This window comes from Panthera uncia (genome assembly GCF_023721935.1).
Source record: "Panthera uncia isolate 11264 chromosome A3 unlocalized genomic scaffold, Puncia_PCG_1.0 HiC_scaffold_11, whole genome shotgun sequence".
Classification (NCBI taxonomy): domain Eukaryota; kingdom Metazoa; phylum Chordata; class Mammalia; order Carnivora; family Felidae; genus Panthera; species Panthera uncia.
The window spans coordinates 51,129,932-51,154,171 of NW_026057578.1; the positions used below are offsets into that span (position 1 = coordinate 51,129,932).

At 37.6% G+C, this 24,240-nt stretch overlaps 1 protein-coding gene across 4 annotated transcripts in view; it reads right to left on the bottom strand.

Annotated features, from left to right (window-relative positions):
• Window positions 1-205: 205 nt before the first annotated feature.
• The window catches only part of GCC2 (GRIP and coiled-coil domain containing 2), a 71,833-nt gene continuing 47,798 nt past the window's right edge, over window positions 206-24,240 (bottom strand). For 3 of the 4 annotated variants that reach the window (XM_049650135.1, XM_049650136.1, XM_049650138.1), the window contains 7 exons: window positions 23,914-24,035; window positions 21,973-22,149; window positions 19,180-19,397; window positions 17,299-17,493; window positions 16,152-16,291; window positions 7,286-7,487; window positions 206-374 (listed from right to left, as the gene is read on the bottom strand). In XM_049650135.1, coding sequence (XP_049506092.1) covers window positions 298-374; window positions 7,286-7,487; window positions 16,152-16,291; window positions 17,299-17,493; window positions 19,180-19,397; window positions 21,973-22,149; window positions 23,914-24,035 — 1,131 coding nt within the window. In that variant the 3' untranslated portion in view covers window positions 206-297. Of the gene's footprint in view, window positions 1,076-7,285; window positions 7,488-16,151; window positions 16,292-17,298; window positions 17,494-19,179; window positions 19,398-21,972; window positions 22,150-23,913; window positions 24,036-24,240 lie in introns of all 4 variants that reach the window. The other variant, XM_049650134.1, reaches the window with a different exon arrangement.

The window sequence follows — 24,240 nt, forward strand, 5'->3', positions numbered from 1 at the left end:
TCTAGTCTATAAAATATACTCAGAGGAATCAAAGGCAGGTACCACCACCACCTAAAGTTATTCACAAGACCTGTGGAACCATGACCCTGGCCTCTAAGGTGTCTTCCTGAAGCTCCTTGTGATGGAGTTCATGGAATGGCATGTCTGCTGGGCCACGGGAAGCACCACTCTCATATTAGATACAATGCTAATAACAGAGTCAATGTGCTGATAAGTTTTTATTAGGGGAGATGGAAAGAATTCTCAAAACAGATTCATGGCTTAAAAGTGGATGAGTCTCAAGAGCCTGGAGAGACATCATGAAATCACCCCGAGGTAATGAGCTTGGTCCCCTACGTTCATGTTCCGTGTCACACCAGCCAACGGTAGAGTCTCTAACAACATAATGAGTTTTGAGATAATATACTTTAGAGGAAAAAAAGGACAGTTCATTTTAAAGTAATTAAAGTGTATTTTAGTTTCATAATTAACTGCACATATTTGCTTTATAATCTCTTAATAAACATGTCAACTTTACCAATAAAGTATTTTCCTTCATATTCTAATTAACAAGTTTTCTTTAACAATTTATAATAATAATCCATCTGCAAGTCTGATCTTGCAATAAACAGTCTTGTAACATTATTTTAAAAACCTAAATTCCAGTTGGTACTGTACCAAAATTTAACTTCAAAATTCACAGTACTGCCCAGAAACAGGCGGGTCCTGAGGTTCTACAGAAGAAGGGAGTGACTTTGTTCTTGGTGTTTTCATCTGGTAGCACACATGGGAGGTCACAGAGTCAAAGGGCTGTGGACTGGTATCAACACTTCAGGCTGCTGTACTTACTTCATACTTTTACTTCAAGCGGAGACTTTTAAAATACATCTGACATAGGTATGTATAAATATATGTAGATGTGAATATATACACACACTATTGGACAAAAGAATGACAGCAATGTATGTGAAACTTTTTTGCCAAATGGATTCTATTTGGTAAATAAATAATGTTTTCCTGTCAATCTATCGCAGTCCAGACCAACTATGCAGATAGGATGCCCAGCCAGAGGAACGAGAAGCATTTTCTTCCTCACCTTTGGAAAGTTAAAAAAGAAAAAAAAAAGGCATTAATCTTTTCATACCATACTTTGACATTACAAGTATGTTCTTGAACTTTCAGTATTTGCTTTCTCCATTAGACAATTCCAAAATAAACTCCCCAGCACAACTAAGTATTATTTACAATAAGGGGAATTTTTACATTCTTTTAAAACAGAAGCCTTACATAACTTAGAATCTAAACCCAATAGTTTTGTGGTAAACCTCAAAATGAAACCAAGACAAACAAAAAATCATTGTTTTTAATCATTTTTAAAAATTTTTTTTAACGTTTATTTATTTTTGAGACAGAGAGAGACAGAGCATGAACAGGGGAGGGGCAGAGAGGGAGACACAGAATCTGAAACAGGCTCCAGGCTCTGAGCTGTCAGCACAGAGCCCGATGCGGGGCTCGAACTCACGGACCGTGAGATCATGACCTGAGCCTAAGTGGACGCTTAACCGACCAAGCCACCCAGGTGCCCTGTAATCATTTTAAAATCAAATACACTGAGGTATGATTTACTCATGGTAAAATTCATCCTTTTTAGGTATAACACCACCATCCCTACCTTTTTGCCTTTTCTAGAAAGTCATAAATTTAATTACATTGTGTATCTTTGGAGTTTGGTTCCTTTCACTTAGGAGGATGCATTTGAGAATTGTCCATGTTCCGTGTGTATCTGTAGTTCATTCCTTTTTACTGCTGAGTAGATTCCTCTGTGTGGCTGTACCAGACTAGTTTGTTTTATTCATTTACCAGTGAAGGATATCAGCTGTTTCTATTTTTTTCCAATTTAAAATAAAACTGCTAAAAACATTTGTGCATGGGTTTTTAATTTTATCATTTATTGAGAAATGATCTGCATACTGTAAGATTCACCCTTTTAAAGTGTATCATTCAGTGGCTAGGTTTGTGCAGTTTGTTGTGGGAACAAAGGCTTTCATTTCTCTTGGATAAATACCTCTGAGTGGGATTGTTATTATACAGTAAGTATGTTTAACTTTATAAAAAATGCCAAACTTTTCCCAGGGGATTATATCATTTTGTATTGAGTGTTCCAGTTTCCTTTTATCTTTTTTATGATCAACACAAACAAATCCTGTCTTAAAATTCAGAAAAATTCTGGGCTTCCAAGAAAATTTCAGACAAGGCCTCCTTTATTGTTGTCTTCTTACTATGACTTGAATATTAATATATATGATTTGCAAGTTTTACAACCTTAAAAAAAGTGAACCCCTCTTCTTATTACATGTCCTTTGCCACCTTCCCACTTCTCCCCAAAAGTGATGACTATTAAATTCAGTATACTCTCTCCCAGATGCTATTCTGTGTTTTCAAGCATGTATAATGTATCACAAGTGGATCTCATGCAGAAAGGCATTTTCAAAATTTTAAATAGAGGAACTTTATTTTATTATTATTTAACCTTTAAAAAAATATTTATTTTTGAGAGAGAGAGAGACAGAGTGGGAGTGGGGAGGGGCAGAGAGAGACGGAGAGAAATCCCAAGCAGGCTCCACACCATCAGCACAGATCCTGCCGTGGGACCGGAATCCCCAAACTGTGAGATCATGACCTGATCTGTGTCTCAGATCTGGCAGGACTCTGCCCCGTGCAGACAATGTTCTGGGCAGCTTTTTTTTTTTTTTTTTTTAATGTTTATTTACTTTTGAGAGAGACAGAGACAGAATGCAAGTGGGTTAGGGGCAGAGAGAGAGGGAGACATAGATCCGAAGCAGGCTCCAGGCTCTGAGCTGTCAGCACAGAGCCTGACGCGGGGCTCGAACTCACAAGCCATGAAATCATGACCTGAGCTGAAGCCGGCTGCTCAACCAAATGAGCCACCCAGGCACCCCTGGGGCAGCTGTTCTTCTCTGGTAAACAAGGACCACAGAAAGGCTGAGATAGGGTGCATTTGCTCCTGCACTGAGTAATTGCTCTCTTCTGATAAAATTCTATGTCCTCTTCAAACCACATCAGGCCCGTACAGTGAGTATGTGAGTGTTCTCTTCCTGCCAGTCTGGAGATGATCAAAAAAGCTTCACGGTCTTCACCTTTTTTCCTATTGAATTGTTAGCCTTTTTCTTTTTCTTTCTTTTTTTTTTTCTTAATTGAGGTAAAATTGGTTCTTCTATTAGTTTTAGGTATTTTTCCTCTTTACTTACTTCTATACAGTATTAGATTTTGGCAACACTGTACAGTAAGGAACAATACACAGTTCTGCAAATTATAACCTAGTTGGGGAGTAAAGATGTAGAGAAGCAACCTTCGCTCTTACTTGAGCAGCCAAGTTGAGATTCTAGTCTTTCAAAGAGAAGTACGATATGACCAACAACCTGCTTACCTCAAGTTGTGGCTCAAGAAGAAGAGAAATCTGCAGCCTGTGAATGGTGCTGGGATCCAACATGAGGGAAGCAGGGGAGTTAACATTTGCACCACATGCAGAGCAACAACCTATGCTACTGAGCAGTATTTCTTCATGTTACTTGTTTGGGGACTAACATAGCACTTTGTGTTGTTTTGCCTTATGTAGAGATGTGACAGGCAGCTTTGAGCAGCTAATGACACTTGCCCATGGGGCGAGTTGGGTCCTTATTGGGTGTTTATTACAAGGAGTTGGACATCACCTGTCAGAGGTAGAAAACCTACTTTATCCCCTAAGTTAATGTTTCTCAAATATTTGTGACCCAGACGCACAGAAAGGCAAACGTCTGTCTGATACAGTCAGACAGAAACCAACATTCACACATATACCCAGGGAACTTCAAGAAACAATTCTTACCCTTATCAGATTCAAGATAGTCTGATGTTTGTCTCATTGTCTCAAATTAAAAAAAATGTTCTGTATGTGATTCACCAAATTAATTTCAATATCCATTAGTGATTACCAACCTGAATGAAAAATATTGGTATAATCTCTACACAAAATCAGAGTATAAACCCTGCTTCAAAGGAGATGAAGGGGGCAAGAGGTACTTGTGTTCTTTGCTCTTATGGTCCCATTCCTTTCACTGTCAGGAAGAGCAGCCCTCAGACCCTCTCTTCTGGTACTCCGGACATCTGTAACGTGGTCTATTGTTTCCAAGTCTTGGTAAATGTCCTTGGTCTGGCTGGTGGGGCCCAGGACCCTTTTCCGTAGTGTGGTGACAGGTTTCCTGTGCATGGCATTCCTTCTTGTATCTCCGACCTTCCACTTAACTTTTCCTTATACATGAAGTACATAGTTGAGCATTTCCAATGGAGGTGAATTCTTGGAAGTTTCTATCAGAAAAGATCTTGAGAAATATTTTCTCAAGGTTCACAGTTATTGTTTTTTTTTTTAATGTTTATTTTTGAGAGTGCATGTATGCGCAGGAGCAGGGGAAGGGCAGAGAGGTGAACAGAGGATTGGAAGCTGACTCTGCACTGACAGCAGACAGCCTGACGCGGGGCTTGAACTCATGAACTGTAACATCATGACCTGAGCTGAAGTTGGACGCTTAACTGACTGAGCCACCCAGCTGCCCCAAGGTTCACATTTATATCTTATAGCATGCGAAAGACAGTACTCCACCAATCACGGAAAAGTACACTGTGAGCCTATCACTTCTTTAAAGGTAATGAGGTAATGGGTCTTCTTTTGAGACTTTTCTCTATTCTTTTAGTGGGCATTTTCACTTTTATGTGAAGAGGTACACTTCCTTTTATTTATCCTACTTGAAATTGTATTGAGATTTTTCAAATGTGTGGAGGGATGTCCTTCAGCAGCTCTGAAAAATTTTTAGCCACTCTCTTCAATACCATCTCTACCTCATTCTTTCCTGTCCTCTCCTTCTAGAACTTCAATTATTAAATATATGTTAGATGTCTTCATTCTATCCTCTACATCTATTACTTTTCTGGTTTTTTTCCCTCCATTGTGTTTCCATGCTGAATTCTGAATGATTCCTTCTGACCCATCTTCCAGTTTAATAATTCTCGCTTAAGCTGTATCTCTAGCTGCTGCCAGACTACAGCTGTTTTTAATTCAATTTTTATAAGTTTTCTTTTGTTTGTTCACATAGATAAGAGATAAGTGAATAATCTTTATAACGTATAGTAGTTTAGGGAATTTTCGTATACGTTTACAGGACTTAGCAAAAAACCTGTATTAGAGTTCTGGGTTTCTAATGAACTTCTTATATATACCCTGTTGGGATGATCACTAACATCTGTGTTATCAGAACCCTTAAGTTAGTCTTTTTGAGATCTTTTAATCAACAGGCCCTCAACTTACAGGAGCCACTTGAATGTAACACCTACATAACATTAAATATCTGGGCCTTAAAAGAGACTGTTAGATATGCTAAGTATTTTGAGATCATTTCATTGAAGTATGTTTTAATTTAAAAATACACATGTCATTCCTAAAGTCCTGGTTAATTTTACAATGAAAAAAATAGTTTTAACTTTGGTAGAATAAACAAAAAGTAATATATAAAAGCAAATTTATTATCAGAATAACTAAATTACAAAAAATGTACATTATGTATTCTTATTTTGGTTCTTGTGACAAAAATACAATTGTAGCTAAGGTAATGTGCCCTACAATTAGCAGAACTGAGGTTACTTGAGAATCTTCCTCCCTCATCATTACTCAGATATATTGTAAGACAACATTTTAAAAGAAACAATCAGCACTATGTATGAAGTATTTCTGCAAAACCAAAACCAAACAAACAAACAAACAAACAAACAAACAAACAACAAACCCCGAATCATATCAGTCCTCTAGATCAGGGGTTCTCAAGGTATGGTCACCAGACCAGGTCCCCAGAGCATCAGTATCATCTGGGAACTTGTTAAAAATGTGAACTCTTGAATCTATTGAATCAGAAACTTGGTGGGGAGGGGGGTGTCCAGCAATCTGAGTTTTAATCATTGCACCAGATGATTCTGATACCTGGTCAATTTTGAGCACCACTCTCCAGCATTACCAGTTTAATCAGGACTTAAAGGGAATAGAAGAACATGTTAAAGAGCACCAACATGAGGTAAACCAGTCAAAAGTGGGACACTGGACATTCCGGGCTTACTGACACGATGTCTCAGAAATTATATAACATTACCTATGAGGTATTTTTTGTTTCCCACCCCACCCATTTACACCTGGATCTAATCAGAGATCTAACTTCCTATTTATAGGCAATAATGGAATCAGTTAAATGCTATCTCCAAGTGCCAAATTCAGAACTGAGCTTCTGTAGGACAAATGACCAGTTTCTTCAAATAATAATCGACATACTACAAAAAAGAACATGGAAATACTATAGATAATAACAATAAGACAGAGCTTAAGGGACATCAACCAGATGCAGTGTGTGAGCCCTATTTGGGATGGTGTAGAAAGACATCTGTGATAATGGGAACACTGAGGGTGAACTTGGTGTAGACAGCAGAGGGGTCCAATACACAGCAAATATTTGCTGGGGAAATCATATGATGTGTGGAACTTGTTTAAATCTCTAGCTCTGCTCTTCCCCTGTCAAAAGAAGTCTGACCATGAGTTGAAAACTGTTAAAGATGACTGAGAACTATAAGGGACATGACAGTATTCTGCCTGCATGCTTGAAAGGGTCAGTGATAAAAACATTTGAAACTAACAAAAATTAAACCATGATCCTTAAGACGCAGTCTTAAGTCAGGTAACTACAGCAGCTGTATGTGCATCATTTTAAAGGAGTTAATGAAATCACAGTATTAAATCTATTTGATAGAAAATCTAAACTCCAAACACAGGACAGCTTTAAAGCTGAATGTTCCTTAAGAAATAGACTGTTGGGTATGATATGGACCAAGTGTTGAGCCATATCATTGCTGCCTTGAGACTCTTTGGGGGAGAAGAGGTAAAGGTGGACATGAAGCAAGAAAGACTAAACCAACACAAGTTAAAAAAAAAGTATGATATAAAATAAAACCACATTCTTTGATAGAATTCAATGCTAGAATTACAAGTCCACTATTCAAAAGATCTAACTAAACACTGTATTGTATTTTGATGCATCTTAAAATTACATAATGTTACCTTTTCAAATCTAGTCACAGGTTACACATATGATAGAACTCATATTTTAAGTCATAGTGTCATGAAAAAGATTGTAAGAGCACACACAAAGTCTCATCCACAAGGCCAGCATTTAGTGTAAGTTATGAAACAGAAGTTCTAATACTTTCCTTCACATACCTTGAGCAATTGCAGCAAGTTTTCCCTTTTCTTCAGGGCTGAGCTGCAGCATTGTATCTATAACAGGAAGCAGTCTTTCTTTCTCACTACCTGGTTTCAGGAAAATGAATTGGAGCAAGACATTCTTCAAGTACTCCAGGTTAGCTACAGACTTTTCTCGTTCCTGATTTCTTTCCAGTCTTCTTATTTCACTTTTGAGGAGCTGATGTTAAATAAATGAGTTAAAAATGGTTTTAGGAGCTTTGGGTTAAAAATGGTGGACTGAACACATGCACTTTTCTTCCCTTCCTGCTGCAATGCCCTCAAAAATGACTAAAAGAGAGTAGGAGAAAAGAAAAAAAGCAGATAGAAATATCAAGAAATTCCTAAAAGATGAGAAACAGAAAAAGTGGACAAGACTCAGTCCATCAGCTTACCAACTACCACTGACAGGAGGACACAATGGATTCCACAAAAATACCAAGAAGCTCCTGCCTCAGAAGTACAGAGGAGCACGGAAATTGGGGCTGAAAACGGGGGACTGATATAAAGTCTACATAGGTTGGTACTATGGTGCTCCCTCCATCTCCTATTCTCTACAGAAAGTAAACCAGTGGGCTCAGGGCTGTGGGATAAGACATGCTGTGAAGAGGGCAAGCCAGAGTTTGAAAACAAGGGCCACAAACCCCTTCCCTGCCCTGCTCACAGACTGCAGGTAGTCACGGTGTCCACAGTGAAGTTATGTTTACATGATGCACAGCATTTCACTAAAACAAAAGCCAAGTCCATGATAGAGTAAATATAAGGAATATAAGATGATCTAAGATATTACCAAAAAAAATGGGGCAAAGGGTGATAGAAAAGATGATAAAATGTTAAAGTCTTTGGAGATTTGTGGGTTGAAACAGACAAAAATAGTTATACTTCATCATTTTATGTTAGTCCAGGAAAGTTAGCAAACTCGGTCCTAAAATCTACGGTCATTCTGAAAAGTGACAATAAGGTCCAAGAAATCATTCAGGAATGTAAATTTGTGGAAATATAACATTTGAATAGTCACTTATACTCATTGGGCTAGTTAGCAATTTGTTATATGTGATAATGTTTGGAATATGCAGAAAATGTTATTTTATACAGATGCATATTACTGTCATAGAATATACAATTTACTATGAATAATGTAATAACTCAGTATAAAACAGTTAACAAGGAGAGCTGAGGCTCTCCGAAGGACAGCCTATTTGGACAAGCATGTACAGGGCAGAAGCATGTGCTCTCCAGACATACAAGGGCTGCAATGTTGCTCCCCACTTATCAGCTTCAATCATTTCTCTCATCAGTGATGTGAGGATTAAATGAGATGGTCTATGTAAAGCCAAGGGCCTGGCTCATGAGAATTGCACAACAAGTAATAGGACTATTTTTGGAGAAGTGACTTAGCAGTGAGCCTGGGTGCATTGTGTAACCCTCAACTGCACCACAATCTACCTATTACCACGTGTTTCTAGTGTCACTTTTATTTAATTTTTTAAATTAAAAAAAAAATTTAATTTGCATCCAAATTAGTTAGCATATAGTGCAACAATGATTTCAGGAGTAGATTCCTTAATGCCCCTTACCCATTTAGCCCATACCCCCTCCCACAACCCCTCCAGTAACCCTCTGTTTGTTCTCTATATTTAAGAGTCTCTTATGTTTTGTACCCTCCCTGTTTATGTTATTTTTGCTTCCGTTCCCTTATGTTCACCTGTTCTGTGTCTTAAAGTCCTCATATGAATGAAGTCATATGGTATTTGTCTTTCTCTGACTAATTTTGCTTAGGATAATACCCTTAGTTCCATCCACATACTTGTAAATGGCAAGATTTCATTCTTTTTGATTGCCGAGTGATACTCCATTGTCTATATATACCACGTCTTCTTTATCCATTCATCCATCGATGGATATTTGGGCTCCTTACATACTTTGGCTATTATTACTAGTGCTGCTATTAACATTGGGTTGCATGTGCCCCTTTGAAACAGCATATCTGTATCCCTTTGGATAAATACCTCATAGTGTAATTGCTGGATCGTACATAGTTCTATTTTTAATTTTTTGAGGAACTTCCATACTGTTTTCCATAGTGGCTGCACCAGTTTGCATTCCCACCAGCAGTGCAAAAGAGATCCTCTTTCTCTGCCTCCTCACCAACATCTATTGATGCCCCAGTTGTTAATGTTAGCCATTCTGACAGGTGTGATGTGGTATCTCATTGTGGTTTTGATTTGTATTTCCCTGATGATGAGTGATGTTGGGTATTTTTTAATGTGTCGGGTGGCCATATGGATGTCTTCCTTGGAGAAGTGTCTATTCGTGTCTTTTTCCCTTTTCTTCACTGGATTATTTGTTTTTTGGGTGTTGAGTTTGATAAGTTCTTTATAGATTTTGGATACTAACCCTTTATCTGATATGTCATTTGCAAATATTTTCTCCCATTCCATCAGGTGCCTTTTAGTTTTGCTGATTGTTTCCTTTGCTGTGCAGGAGCTTTTTATTTTGGTGAGGTCCCAACAGTTAATTTTTGCTTTTGTTTCCCTTGCCTCCAGAGATGTATTAAGAAGTTGCTGCGGCCAAAGAGGTTTTTGCTTGCTTTCTCCTCGAGGATTTTGATGGCTTCCTGTCTCACATTTAGGCCTTTCATCCATTTTGAGTTTATTTTTGTGTATGGTGTAAGAAAGTGGTCCAGGTTCAGTTTTCTGCATATTGCTGTCCAATTTTCCCAGCACCAGTTGCTGAAGAGACTGTCTTTATTCCATTGGATAGTCTTTCCTTCTTTGTCAAAGATTAGTTGGCCATACATTTGTGGTCCATTTCTGGGTTCTCTATTCTGACCATTGATCTGTGTGTCTGTTTTTGTGCCAGTACCATACCGTCCTGATGATTACAGCTTTGTAATACGGCTTGAATTCTGGGATTGTGATGCCTCTTTTCAAGATTGCTTTGGCTATTCAGGGTCTTTTCTGGATCCATACAAATTTTAGGATTGTTTGTTGTAGCTCTGTAAAGAATGCTGGTGTTATTTTGATAGGGATGGCATTGAATATGTAGATTGCTTTGGATAGTATTGACATTTTAACAGTATTTGTTCTTCCTATCCAGGAGCATGGATATTTTTCCATGTTTTTGTGTCTTCTTCGATTTCTTTCATAAGCTTTCTACAGTTTTCAGTGTATGATTTTTTTTCACCTCTTTGGTTATGTTTGTTCCTAGGTATTTTATGGTTTTTGGTGCAATTGTGAATGGGATCAATTCCTTGATTTCTCTTTCTGTTGCTTCATTGTTGGTGTACAGGAATGCAAGCGATTTCTGTGCATTGATTTTATATACTGCGATTTTGCTGAATTCATGAATCAGTTCTAGCAGTTTTTTGTGGACTCTTTTGGGTTTTCCATATAGAGTATCATGTCATCTGTGAAGAGTGTAAGTTTGACCTCCTCCTGGCCAGTGTGGATGCCTTTTATTTCTTTGTGTTGTCTGATTGCTGAGGCTAAGACTTCTAATACTATGTGGTGAGAGTGGACAATCTGTCTTGTTCCTGAGGATGATATTAGCATTGGGTCTTTCGTATATGGCTTTTATGATCTTGAGGTATGATCCTTCTATCCCTACTTTCTTGAGGGTTTTTTTTTTATCAAGAAAGGATGCTATATTTTGTTAAATGCTTTCTCTGCATCTATTGAGATCATATGGTTCCTGTCCTTTCTTTCATTGATGTGATAAATCGCATTGATTGTTTTGCGGATATTGAACCAGCCCTGCATCCCAGGTATAAATCCCACTGGATCGCCGTGAATAATTTTTTTAATGTATTGCTGGATCCGGTTGGCTAAAATCTTGTTGAGGATTTTTGCATCCATGTTCATCAGGGATATTGGTCTATAGTTCTCCTTTTTAGTGGGGTCTCTGGTTTTGGAATTAAGGTAATGTTGGACTCAAGAAAGAGTTTTGAAGTTTCCCTTCCATTTCTATTTTTTGGAACAGCTTCAACAGAATAGGTGTTAACTCTTCCTTAAATGTTTGGTAGATATTGGTTTTTTGTTCTCCTTTTTAGTGGCATCTCTGTCTGGTTTTGGAATCAAGGTAATGCTAGCTTCATAGAAAGAGTTTGGAAGTTTTCTATTTTTTGGAACATTTCTATTTCTATTTTTTGGAACAGCTTCCATTTCTATATTTTGGAACAGCTTCAAGAGAATAGGTGTTAACTCCTTTTTAAATGTGGGGTAGAATTTCCCTGGAAAGCCATCTGGCCCTGGACTCTTGTTTTTTTTGGATTTTTGATTACTAATTTGATTTCTTTACAGGTTATGGGTCTGTTCAAATTTTCTATTTCTTCCGGTTTCAGTTTTGATAGTGTATATGTTTCTAGGAATTTGTCCATTTCTTCCAGATTGCCCATTTTATTGGCATATAATTGCTCATAATATTCTCTTATTGTTGATTGTATTTCTGCTGTGTTGGTTGTGATCTCTCCTCTTTCATTGTTGATTTTATTTATTTGGGTCGTTTCCTTTTTTCTTTTTGATCCAACTGGCTAGTAGTTTATCAATGTTGTTAATTCTTTCGAAGAAACATCTTCTGGTTTCATTGATCTGTTCTACTGTCTTGTTTTGTTTTGTTTTGGTTCTGATAGCATTATTTTGGCTCTATTTATTATTTCCTGTCTTCTGCTGGTTTTGAGTTTTATTTGCTGTTCTTTTTGCAGATCTTCAAGATGTAAGGTTAGGTTGTGTGTCTGAGACCTTTCTTCCTTCTTCAGGAAGGCCTGGATTCCTATATACTTTCCTCTTATGACTGCCTTTGCTGTGTCCCAGAGGTTTTGGGTTGTAGTGTTATCATTTTCATTGGCTTCCATGTACTTTTTAATTTCCTCTTCAACTTCTTGGTTAGCCCATTCATTCTTCAGTAGGATGTTCTTTAGTCTCCAAGTATTTGTAACCTTTCCAAATTTTTTCTTGTGGTTAATTTCAAGTTTCATAGCACTGTGGTCTGAAAATATGCACGGTATGATCTCGATCTTTTTGTACTTGTTGAGGGCTGATTTATGTCCCAGTATGTGGTCTATTCTGGAGAACGATCTATGTGCACTAGAGACAAATGTATATTCCACTGCTTTAGGATGAAATCTTCTGCATATATGTTAAGTCCATCTGGTCCAGTGTTTCATTCAAAGACATTGTTTCCTTGTTGGTTTTTTGATTAGATGATCTGTCTATTGCTGGAAGTGGGGGTGTTGAAGTCCCCTACTATTACGGTATTATTATCAATGAGTTTTTTTTATGTTTGTGATTAATTGATTTATGTATTTGGGTGTTTCCACAGTTGGCGCATAAATGTTTACAACTGTCAGGTCTTCTTGGTGGATAGACCCCTTAATATGATATAATGCCCTTCTTCATCTCTTGTTACAGTCTTTATTTTAAAGTCTAGATTGTCTGATATAAGTATGGCTACTCTGGCTTTCTTTTATTGACCATTAGCATGACAGATGGTTCTCCATCCCCTTACTTTCAATCTGAAGGTATCTTTAGATTAAAGTGGGTCACTTGTAAACAGCATATAGATGGACCTTGTTTTCTTACCCATTCTGTTACCCTATGTCTTTTGATTTAAGCATTTAGTCCATTGACGTTTAGAGTGAGTACTGAAAGATATGAATTTATTGCCATTATGTTGCTTGTGCTTGTAGAGTTGGGAGTTCCTGGTGGTGTTCTCTGGTCTTTTCTATCTTTGTTCCTTTTGGTCTTTTTTTTTTTGTCTTTTCTCTCTCAGGGTGTCCCCCCTTAAAATTTCTTCCAGGACTGGTTTAGTAGTCAAAAACTCCTTTAATTTTTGTTTGTCTGGGAAACTTTTAATCTGTCCTTCTATTTTGAATGACAACCTTGCTGGATAAAGAGTTCTTGGCTGCATATTTTTTCTGATTCAGCACATTGAATATATCCTGCCACTCCTTTCTGGCTTGCCAAGTTTCTGTGGACAGGTCTGCTGCAAACCTGATTTGTCTTCCCTTGTAGGTTAAGGACTTTTTTTCCTTTGCTGCTTTCATGATTCTCTCCTTGCCTGAGTATTTTGTGAATTTGACTATGATATATCTTGATGATGGTTGGGTTTTTTTAATCTAATGGGAGTCCTCTGTGCTTCCTGGATTTTGATGTCTGTGTCTTCCCCCAGCTTAGGAAAGTTTTCTGCTATGATTTGCTCCCATAACCCTTCTACCTCTTTTGCTCTCTCTTCATCTTCTGGGACCCCTATGATTCTAACATTGTTCCTTTTTAATGAGTCACTGATTCCTCTAATTCTTAAATTGTGCTCTTTTTCCTTAGTCTCCCTCTTTTTTTCTGCTTCATTATTCTCCATAAGTTTGTCCTCTATATCACTGATTCTCTGCTCTGTCTCATCCATCCTTGACGCCATGGCATCCATTCGAGATTTCAGCTCAGTTACAACATTTTTTATTTCATCCTGACTGGCTTTTACTTCTTTTATCTCTGCAGAAAAGGATTCTAATCTATTTTCGACTCCAGCTAGTATTCTTATTATTGTGATTCTAAATTCTGATTCAGACATCTTGCTTGTACCTGTGTTAGTTAAGCCTCTGTCATTTCTTCCTGCTCTTTCTTTTGGGGTGAATTCCTTTATTTCATCATTTTGAAGAGAAAAAAGGAATTAATGAGGTAAAAAAATTAAAATTAAAAAAATTAAAATTAAAAAAATATTAAAGTTAAAAAATTAAACACGCGCACACACACAACTCGAATAAGTGATGCTAGATCCTAAGTGTGTTTTAGTGTGGGTGTTGAAAGGGGCTTAATAGATCAGAGAAAAAGGGAAAGAAAGAAGGAAAAAAAGGAAATCTTTTGAAAATTTGAAGAAATGAATAGACTAAAGTAGAATAAAATAAAGTGATGGAAATAAAATAGAATTCGAAAAAATTTACATAAATGTAAAAAATATAATAGAAAAAAATTAAAGAAAAATATTCTTAGTAAAAATTGAAAACAAAAATAAAGTTTTTCTCTTTCTGTATTCAAGAAAAAGAAATGAAAAAGATAAAAAAGGAAAAGAAAAAAAAGGGAAAATTGAATAAATGGACCAGTGAACAGACTGAAATATGATAGAAATGACTTCATTTTTCTCTAGAAGTCCAACTATGAATAGCTTTAATAATATGAATAGCTTTAATAATAGCTATAATTTAGTCCATAAACTAAGCAGATGGAGAGACTCATGTTCCTGAAGAGCGAGGTTGGCCTGGTTGGGTGGGGCTTAGTGTAACGGCTCATTCTTCACTAGATGGTGCTGCTTAGCTTACTGGGGTGGATTGTTGTGGTGCTTGTAGGTGTGTATGTGCATGTGCAAGAGTGGTGATAATGGTGTCATCCAGCTACCCAGTCTCTCGTATCAGAACTCTGTTCTCCCTGATCAGCAATCACACACACATCCTTTGCCTTCAGCACCGTCCTTTGTCTTCAGCTCCCGTACACTCCCCGGCTTTACACAGTCTGTGGCCATGCCCCAGGCAGAACCTCCCTCCTGAGTTTTATCTCACATGCGGCTGTTTTTCCCCACCCCTTACTTCTGAGGAACTGTGGCTTTGACCTGTTCTGTCCCTCTGTGGGAGGGTGTCACCAAGCAATGGCCAGGTGCTGGCTGCACCCAGGAATGTTCGTGGGACTGCGCTGCTGCCAGTACCCAGGGACTGTGGCTAGGTGCCAACCCACCCCAGAAAAAGTTCACGCAATCAGGTAGCAGCAGCGTTTTAGGGATTATGACAAATCACCACACACGTTTGGCACCAGGCTTCACCCCCAGCAATCTTGTTCCAGAACCAGTAAATACGGTTGTTCTTCCAGGTCCACTGGGGCCTTTGCCTTTGGGGGAGTCACAGAGCCTCTACCAGGTGTCCTCCCAGCAGGGGAACCGCCTCTCCCATGTGATCCAAAGACCCCCAGGCTTCACTCTGCTCCTGGGGATTCATCCTTCTCACCAGAGCATCGCCAGGTATTGTGTTGCAGAGCTTCAGACTCTGTACTTGCCCTGTTTATAGAGTCTTAATAGAGTTTAAACCCTTTCTTTTTCCTTTCTCCATTTTTAGTTGAGTCCCTGCAGCTGTTTCCACGGTTCTACTTTCTTTCCAGCTGCTTTTGGTGCGGGGGGGGGGGGGTGCTTTTCCCGTATTCTCCCCACCTCCGTCCTCTCCACATGCAAAAACGGCTCCCTGCCCTCCACGGCTTCTCTCTTCCCCAGTTCACCTCTCTGTGCTGCGTACCTGCTGAATTTTGTGGTTCAGGTTGTGCAGATTGTTGTGTTAATCCTCAGTTTTCTAGGTGTGCAGGATGGTTTAGTGTTGATCTGGTTGTATCTCATGGACGTGAGACACAAGAAAAACTTCCATGCTGTTCCGCCATCTTGGCTCCTCCCTTCTACTGTTGCTTTTAAATAGGAAAGCTTCCTATGCTACCTTCCTATCTCTACCCACAATTGTGATAAGTAGTTTAGGGCCATAAATATCAGCTGAATGATATGAATGAGAAGTGTCTACAGTTTATCTTTAGAACTTAAGGGCCCATACCTATTTGAGTTTTACATAAACACATGTGGAACAATGACTTGTGAACCTACTCTAATCTATTTCTAAATCTATTATGGTTTCTTAGAAAAGCAGGAATTAAAGTAGTCTTCCTATACTATACATACCAAAGCAAGTAGTATTTCTCAGTTTCAGGAATGTTGTGTCATAAACAATCAAGATGTGATGGATGTGTCTCATCTGTGAGAGTAGGGGGTGAGGTCAAGAAAACCAATCTGGTACAAAGAGTATTTTCTGGGTGGCAGTGTTTGATCTTACCTTAATTTGCTCCATAAGGATTGCATTGGTTGCTTCTGTTTCCCGAAGCAGGACATTTAAGTGATCAGCGCTTTTTGTGGTAGAACTGAGCTTTTGAACCAATTCTTCTTTGGTAAATTCAGCATGCCATAAAGGAGGCTCTGCAAGATGTTGTTCCAGTAATTAATTCTCAAAATCAGAGATTATAGATGAAGATTCTAAGTAAGAAATATATCTAAGTATGGATATTTTAGTTTGCAATATTACTCAGGTCCACTTTCTGTCATTCTTCTATTCAACATATCTCCGTTACATGTTGAATATAACACTAATAAGGCAGAATCTCTGTTGTAAAGCATGTAATCTAACTGCATTCAAGTTCTATGAACCCCAGTTCTAGAATTTGTAGACAGTTCTATCAGTTTCACTACTCACACTCCTCTATGTCCCAAGAGTTTATGTCATTTTACTTATAAACAAGGGGAGTAGTAACATTCACCAATCATTTATATCATGGATGCTTGTAAGAATTTTATATGAAGTGGGTAGGTATCATTATTCAAATTTTATAGAGAAGGAACAGGCTCGAAGTTGACAAGGAATTTTGGCAGATCTGATTCTTGAGTCTGCTGCCAGTCTCTCATGATGCCTCCATGCCATTACTACTAACCTTGCCTGGAGGGCTAACTGCAGTTTCCACCCACACCACAATCAGTGACCATGGACACAAACAGTCCTTACTCTAGATCCTGAAACTTCAGTTAGAGGATAGAGTCTCTCTGAATTATGAACATTAATGTTCATGACAGGTAAGACTAACATGTACCAAAACTTTACCATATTTAAATACGTTTAGCACTACTAAGTCACCCAGAGGAATAAATGAAAGCTGTCAGTTTCTTAGAAGGGTGAGAGAATAGTTCATCCTACTTTCTAATACTACATAGCTTACAACCATCTATTTCTGGCTCAAGCTTAGAGCAGAACTAGCATTAAAATCAAACAAACAATTGCTTCATTCTGTAGAAGAGTCTTCCATTTGGGGTGGAACATTGAAAGAAATTTTCCTAGAGTAGTTAAAAAAAACAAGTATAACTTAAGGGTTAGGATTTATTAGACGAGACAACAGAGCTAAATAAGAAAAACATACCCAAAGAGAGAGACCTACCAAGTTTAGTTTCAGGAGAATTAAGCAGTTGCTCTAAAGACTGTGTGTGAGTGCCAGAGGAAGATACAGACTCTGTGTCAGTTGTCTCCATTCCTTCTCCCTCCTCCCGGGTTATGGTGTACATGTCTGGTAGGGGAAGGTCTGTGCTTCTCCTTTCTCGAAGGTTCTTCAAAGGTTGGTGGGAAGAAGCTGGGCCTATTAAATTTTTTTTTTTAAAAGTGTGAGATTGTTCAAAACCATGGATTCAGCATTCACTGAGATACACGATGAGATTAAAATGATCATAGGGATGTCAAATGGTATGATAGGGAATTTGAAGAACTAGAAGACAAGTAATAGGTGCATAAAGAATTTCTAAGCTAGGGGCACCTGGGTGGCTCAGTTGGTTGGGCGTCTGATTTCGGCTCAGGTCATGATCTCGCGGTCTGTGAGTTCGAGCCCCGCATCGGGCTCTGGGCTGACAGCTCAGAGCCTGGAGCCTGTTTAGGATTCTGTGTCTCCCTCTCTCTCTGACCCTTCCCTGCTCATGCTCTGTCTCTCTCTGTCTCAAAAATAAATAAATGTTAAAAAAAAAAATTAAAAAAAAGAATTTCTGTCAGTACTAAAAATTTATTAAAATAGAAGTTATTGAACTTTTAATCACTTAAATAATTTCAACAGAAGCTATAAATTGCTACCACCTAGATAAGATATACTATTAAATATCGTAATAGAGCTATACTGTTGCAAAATACTGGCAGAAATTCTAAAACTAGACTCTGTTTTTGAGGATTAGTTATTTCAGATAGCTGCATGCTTTCTGACACAACACTCTTGCTGAAATTTGCTGGACAGATATTCTTGTTTATTACTGCCTTACACCTTTACCTCTGCTGGTTCCTACCACTGCCCCTTCATATCTTCAGTGTTTAGCCAAAGAAAGGCCTAGGATCCAGGGCAGGGATCTATTACACTCCTCAGGCCAGGCTTTCCTGTTTGCTGATAATGAACACTTGCATAGATCTGTAAGATCTGTAAGGCACTTTCAAACACATTACTGTATTAATCCCAAGAAACCCAAAGGTCAGAGAAAATAAATGACTTTGTCCAAGGTATCATAGTAGGGTTAGGGGTAAGAATTCTAACCCAGATCTGTTAACTTCCAATTTCATTTATTTTCCATTCCATGAAGTTACTTCATTTCTTTCTTTCTTTTAAGGTTTATTTATTTTGAGAGAGACAGAGAGAGAGAGAGAGAGAGAGAGAGAGAGAGAGAGAGAGAGAATATGCACATGAGCAGGGGAGGGGCAGAGAGAAAGGGAGAGAGAATTCTAAGCAGGCTCCATGCTCAATCTCATGAACCATGAGATCATGACTGAGCCGAAATCAAGAGTCGGACACTTAATCAACTGAGCCACCAAGGCACCCATCTAATTAAGCAGAAATTTTAAAGGGAAGAAACGATATTGGCCAATTGATCCTACAAGTTCAATGTTGCCCGAGTCGCTGTTAGTAAGCTGCTAACTCTCATAATCCTAATCACAAAACAGATATATTTGGTGATCAACAGTGGAGAACACCAGATTCAGTGAATACTGGAATTTGGATACATGTCATGAGACTGCAGGTTATGTCTGAGTGAGAGAACAGGAAATAGTGTTACACAGAGGGTAACAAACACGTGAAAGTCAGTACTGTAAGAGGTGAGGAGGTGGCTATAAGTATAATCAACAAGGGTTCATATGGTTCAAATATCTTCTCAGTAAGCTAATCCAAAATTCATTGGCACCGACTTCCACCTGATACATTTTCTATTTTCTTATGAACTTGTGGAGAATGTATTTAAGTGACATAAATACATGAGAACATGAACAACCAATGTTTTCATGCATACACACATACTTCTTGTGGTCGGTTCACTCTTAAGCTGGAAAAGCTGAGCTTCCACTTTGGAGAGTTGCTGCTGTAAAGTTTCCATTGTCTTTCTATGCTCTTCCTGCAAATGGCGCACTTGATCACGGAAGCTGCTGCGAAGGACCTCATTTTGGGACGTCAGTTGACTCACAGTCTGTGCATGTTCAGACTTTAGCATCATGTTCTCGGACTGTATTGAACACAACCTGAAGGGTGAGAGGAACTTACTTCATAGTTGATCTTGCAACTTGTCATGCTGACTCAGCTCTTCTCAACTGGGTTCTATCAGATCATTAGCCCTGAGATATTTACTAAATGTATGAATTAACTTCTAAAAGCATCTATAATGGTACTAGCTGTGCTAACCATCTGTGGACTTTGGCAGTCATCTAGTTCAAATCATTTCTGTGTTCTATAGTTCATGAGGAACCTCATTTGAGTAGCCATGCTACAATGGTTCAGATGAGGAACTTCCTTCATCATTTATCAGAAAATAGGGTTAAATTTAGAGCATAAGATAATTATATTTTAAATTGTCCCCCTTTCAAGTTATCTTATGTGGTAATAGGATTACTGTACCTTTTCTGTATTACCTTGGAAACACAAAAATGAATACTTTCTTTTCATTCATAAATAAAGCCTTAGGGAAAGCCTTATGGAAATTTTTCTGAGCCATTCTGAGCCAAGTAATGCAAAACTCTGAAACACATAGACTTGGTTTATTACAGCTGTTTTAAGATCTTGCTGCACAGTAGAATCATTGGGTCCCTTGTTAAAAACATAGACATCTAGTTCTCATCCTAGAGCCACTGAATCAGAATGTCTGGAGGTGGTCCTAGAAATTGCCTACTTTTAGCAGTTTTGCATGCAATTTTTATGTTGTCAGCCTGATGCTAGCCATGCAACTATAATTTGGGAACCACTATGTTTAATGGTTCACTTACAGTCTTGATGTTTTATGTTTGGATTGGTAAAAAAAAAAAAAAAAAAAAAAAAAAAAAAAAGTTTTCTTTTACTGCAAGGGAGCCACAAGTACTCTCATAAAAATTCAAACAATATGGAACCAATTACAGAAAGAAGTGAGAGCCTTCTTTTATTCAATTCCACCCCCGCAGTGTAAAATCCCAACTTCAGGCACAGACATTGTTAATGGTTCAACATGTAGCTTTCCAAGAGCTATTTCCTATGTGCTACACATATGCACACCATATAGTTTTAAAACAAAATTTAGTGGCTAAAGGGTGACATACAATAAAAATATCATATGCTTCAGAAAAGGTTTCTTAATTGCCAAATTTATACTGATCAATGAATTCAGAAAATGCTAGTGTATATGTTACCCCTCAAGCCTGCTTTTTTCGTAAGCCTTTGTTTAAATAGTATCTGCCACGAAAGTAAAGGAAGAATCATCGGCAGTCACAACAATTTTCTAAGGAAGATAATAGCTACATTTTAGAGCTAGGGTCAGGTTGGTAGTTTGCAGGTGGTATCAGTGACACTTCTGACTTTACCTAGTTAAAAGATAGAAGCTTGAATCCCAACCTGGACCTGGAACAATTGTGCTGATGGAAGTTTACCATCCGTCTCAGCTGTTATTGATGTGTTTATAGTAGCTGTACCCTCTGGGCATTGTAGTAGGTATTAGCTTCTCAGCCCAGTTATTCCTCTTGAGATGTTTTTACAATCTCATATAGAGAAAGTATGAATATTAAGATGTTTAAAAAAGAAGAGGATTTATAAAGAAAAGGCTATTTCTTCATACTGGGACACAGATAGTAACAATATTACTCTTAATATGTGTGAAGAAGGGGGTTAAGACCTCTAAAGATATCTCAAATGCTGTGAAGTTTCTAGGACTAAGAGTGCCTGGCACATAGTAGGTACTGAAAAAATATTTATTGAACTTTAGAGGCATCATTTGCACTTTTATTTGTGTTAGCAATATATTTTGCAATAACTTTTCTAGAGTAAAGAATAAGTGTGAGAAATTTCTAATGTAAAGAGCAAGCAAGCATCACTATACTTAAGCTAATCTCATGGTAAACTCCGATGATAAGGAGCTAGAAAATTGGTAGATCTTCCCGGAAACTTTTGATTTACGTTTAACTTATATAAATTACACTACTAAAAGATTAGAAAGCCAATAAAATGAAGTTTTTGAGATTACCATAGATTAGGTAGGTATTAAAAGCATACCTGAGACATGTAAAGTATTCCAACATCCTTGATGAATGATGCTCAATGAAGAACTCTTTTCCTTAGTCTAAGATACAACAAATATTACCACCCAACTTCTTCATTAGGAATCCAAAGTTCCTTGTTCACAATAATCAACTCCTCCTGCCAGTACCCCTAAAGTCTACTGAAAGTACTGATTAACAGTAATAATATAACAAGTTGAAGACAGTTGCAAAGGTAAGTTGTATATTCCTTTTCAGCCAGCAGCTGTCTGAATGTTTTCCTCTCGAGAGAAAGAAAAATGCTTAGAATTTGAAACTTGAGTTGGAAAGTGGGTTTTTTTAAAAGAAACATTCTGGTCATGAAGGCCATAGGAGAGACAGAATATTGGATGAACAGATAAAGTTAATTGTTTTTTAAAAAAGTGAAGCATAAAAACAATAAAAAAGGAGGGCTTTAAGATAGGAAAACAAAGTTACCAAGCCTTTAGGAATATCTGTTTCTTATTTTCAATTTATCCCAAGGAGCAACACTTTACGAGTTCTAGCAAGGAAATATTTTGCTGCCCAGTATAAACACTGTTAGTGCTGCTAGCAACCTTACTTTTCCCGGAGTTCTGCCTCTTTGGATACAGTTTCCTGCAGCATCTTGTTATGTCTTTCTAGCAGAGTGTCATGTTCAGACTGTAACGTCTGAAGTTCGGATACGTTGATCTGTAAGTTATTTTGGGTGTCCTGTAATTTGATTTTTAGTTGATCAATCAGCATTTCCAGGTGTTCTCTAAAACAGAAACAGTTTTACAAAAAATTTTGAAAGACGTAAACCTGATTTTGTGGTTTCAAATAAATTTTACTTTAATCATTTCATCTTTTAATGTCATATTCTTGTTATTATTATGGACTATTTTAAGCGAAGTATAATTGGAAGAATTCAGTTATAGAATTCATTAGAGTCAGATTTTGTGTCTTAGGCAAATGCAGATTTACAAAAAAGTCTGTGAATTTATAAATTTCAGATTCAAATGGAGAAGAGAGCATTGAATGGTATTAAAATAGCCCATTTTGTTATAGTGCTACGCTTTTAGTTAAAAAAAAAATCAGGTCTAAGCTTAATTTCCTTAAAAAAAAAAAGCATTTAATGCATAAGAAAATAGAAGGAATGTAAAGCATTTACATTAAAATAATTTGAATCCAAAATTCCAGCACGATCAAAAAAGGCTCTAGAGGTGCCTGGGTGCTCAGGTGGTTAGGAGTCTGACTTGATTTCGGCTCAGGTCATGATCTCATGGTTCATGAGATCAAGCCCCATGTCGGGCTCTGCGCTGACAGTGCAGAGCCTGCTTGAGATTCTCTCTCTCCCCCTCCCCCACTCACACTCTTTCTCTCAGAATAAACACTAAAAAAAAAAAAAAAAGAACAGCACAAAAATTTTCAAAAAAGGCTCTTGCAGATGCTGACATTTTCATATTAAATGTGTCAATATTCAATTTCTGCTTTGAAATTTGAAAATGGGTTGACAGAGAAAATATCTCATTTTTCAGTCTATAGTTCCCATATTTAATAGACACTTAAATAAAAAGTAGCAAAAGTGTAAACATACAAACATTGCAGAATATTTAGTCCTAGAATAGTAAGAGGCAGATGTAAAATTGTTTTCAACACTGAACCTCTACTTATAAAACACATTTGCTGTAGAATGCCTTGTTTAATATTCTTAGCATACCTTCAAATAATTTACAAAAGTGATCTTATGCTAGTTTTAAAGATGCATTAAAAATATACTACAGAAACAAATAATTGACATGGTCATAAATTTAAAAAGAAAAATTTAATTCCAGACTAGAATTTAGTACTTAATTTAAAACTTTTTGAAATAAGTAAAATGTTTTAAAGCAATTTCTATTTAGCTTAATTAAATTTTAAATGTTTGTTTTTGAGAGAGAGAGAGATAGAGAGAGGGGGAGTGAGCGGGGGGGGGGGGTGCAGAGAGAGAGAGAGAGAGAGGGAGACCCAGAATCTGAAGCAGGCTCCAGGTCCTGAGCTGTCAGCACAGAGCCTGACGCAGGGCTTGAACTCATGTACCACGAGATCATGACCTGAGCCAGAGTTGGACATCCAACTGACTTAGCCACTCAGGCACCCCTATTTAGCTTAATTAATGGTGGGTATATCAAGGAAGCATTTTTTCCCTTCTATTTCTAAATTTTCAAAATGGGAAAAACTAATCATAATGTAACTTCAATGTCTGTATTTCTACTATGACCAGATCCTACTACAACAAGATGGCACTATTTAGTCTATACCTCAAAGACTATCTCCTCATTTCACTGCCCGTATTACACAGTTTCTGAGTTTGTAACAGTGCCCTTGGTAGTGACATTTCCCTGCTGCTGCCTGGAGATAGTGAAGCCAAGACACCCTGCTCTTGTTGCATGTAAAATTCCACAGTCAAATGAAATCAGTCGGATTTTCAACATACTTGGTGGAGGACCTATCTCAGGGGGAGGAAGGGAAACCTGGATGTTTCTTTTAATTTTGACTTTACCTTTCTTGTTTAGCTCCCTCGGTTTCAGTCTGAGACACAGATTTATTTTTCTGTTGTTTTAGAACATTGTGAACGCGGACTTTGTAGTTCTCAAATTCAGAGGCTATAGTAGCTTGTTCTGCCTATGACATTTAAAAGAGAGAGAATAATTTTTCTATTGTGTTTTCTATTGTAACATAATCCTCTTATTTTCTTTCAGATTAATGACTTACAATGAAAACCTGTTTTAGAAAATGAATAAAATGGCTGACACTCTTTATCCCTTTGATTAACTTACCCTAAAAAGTGTGTTTCTGTTGGCCTTACACTTTTTAATTTTTTGAATGA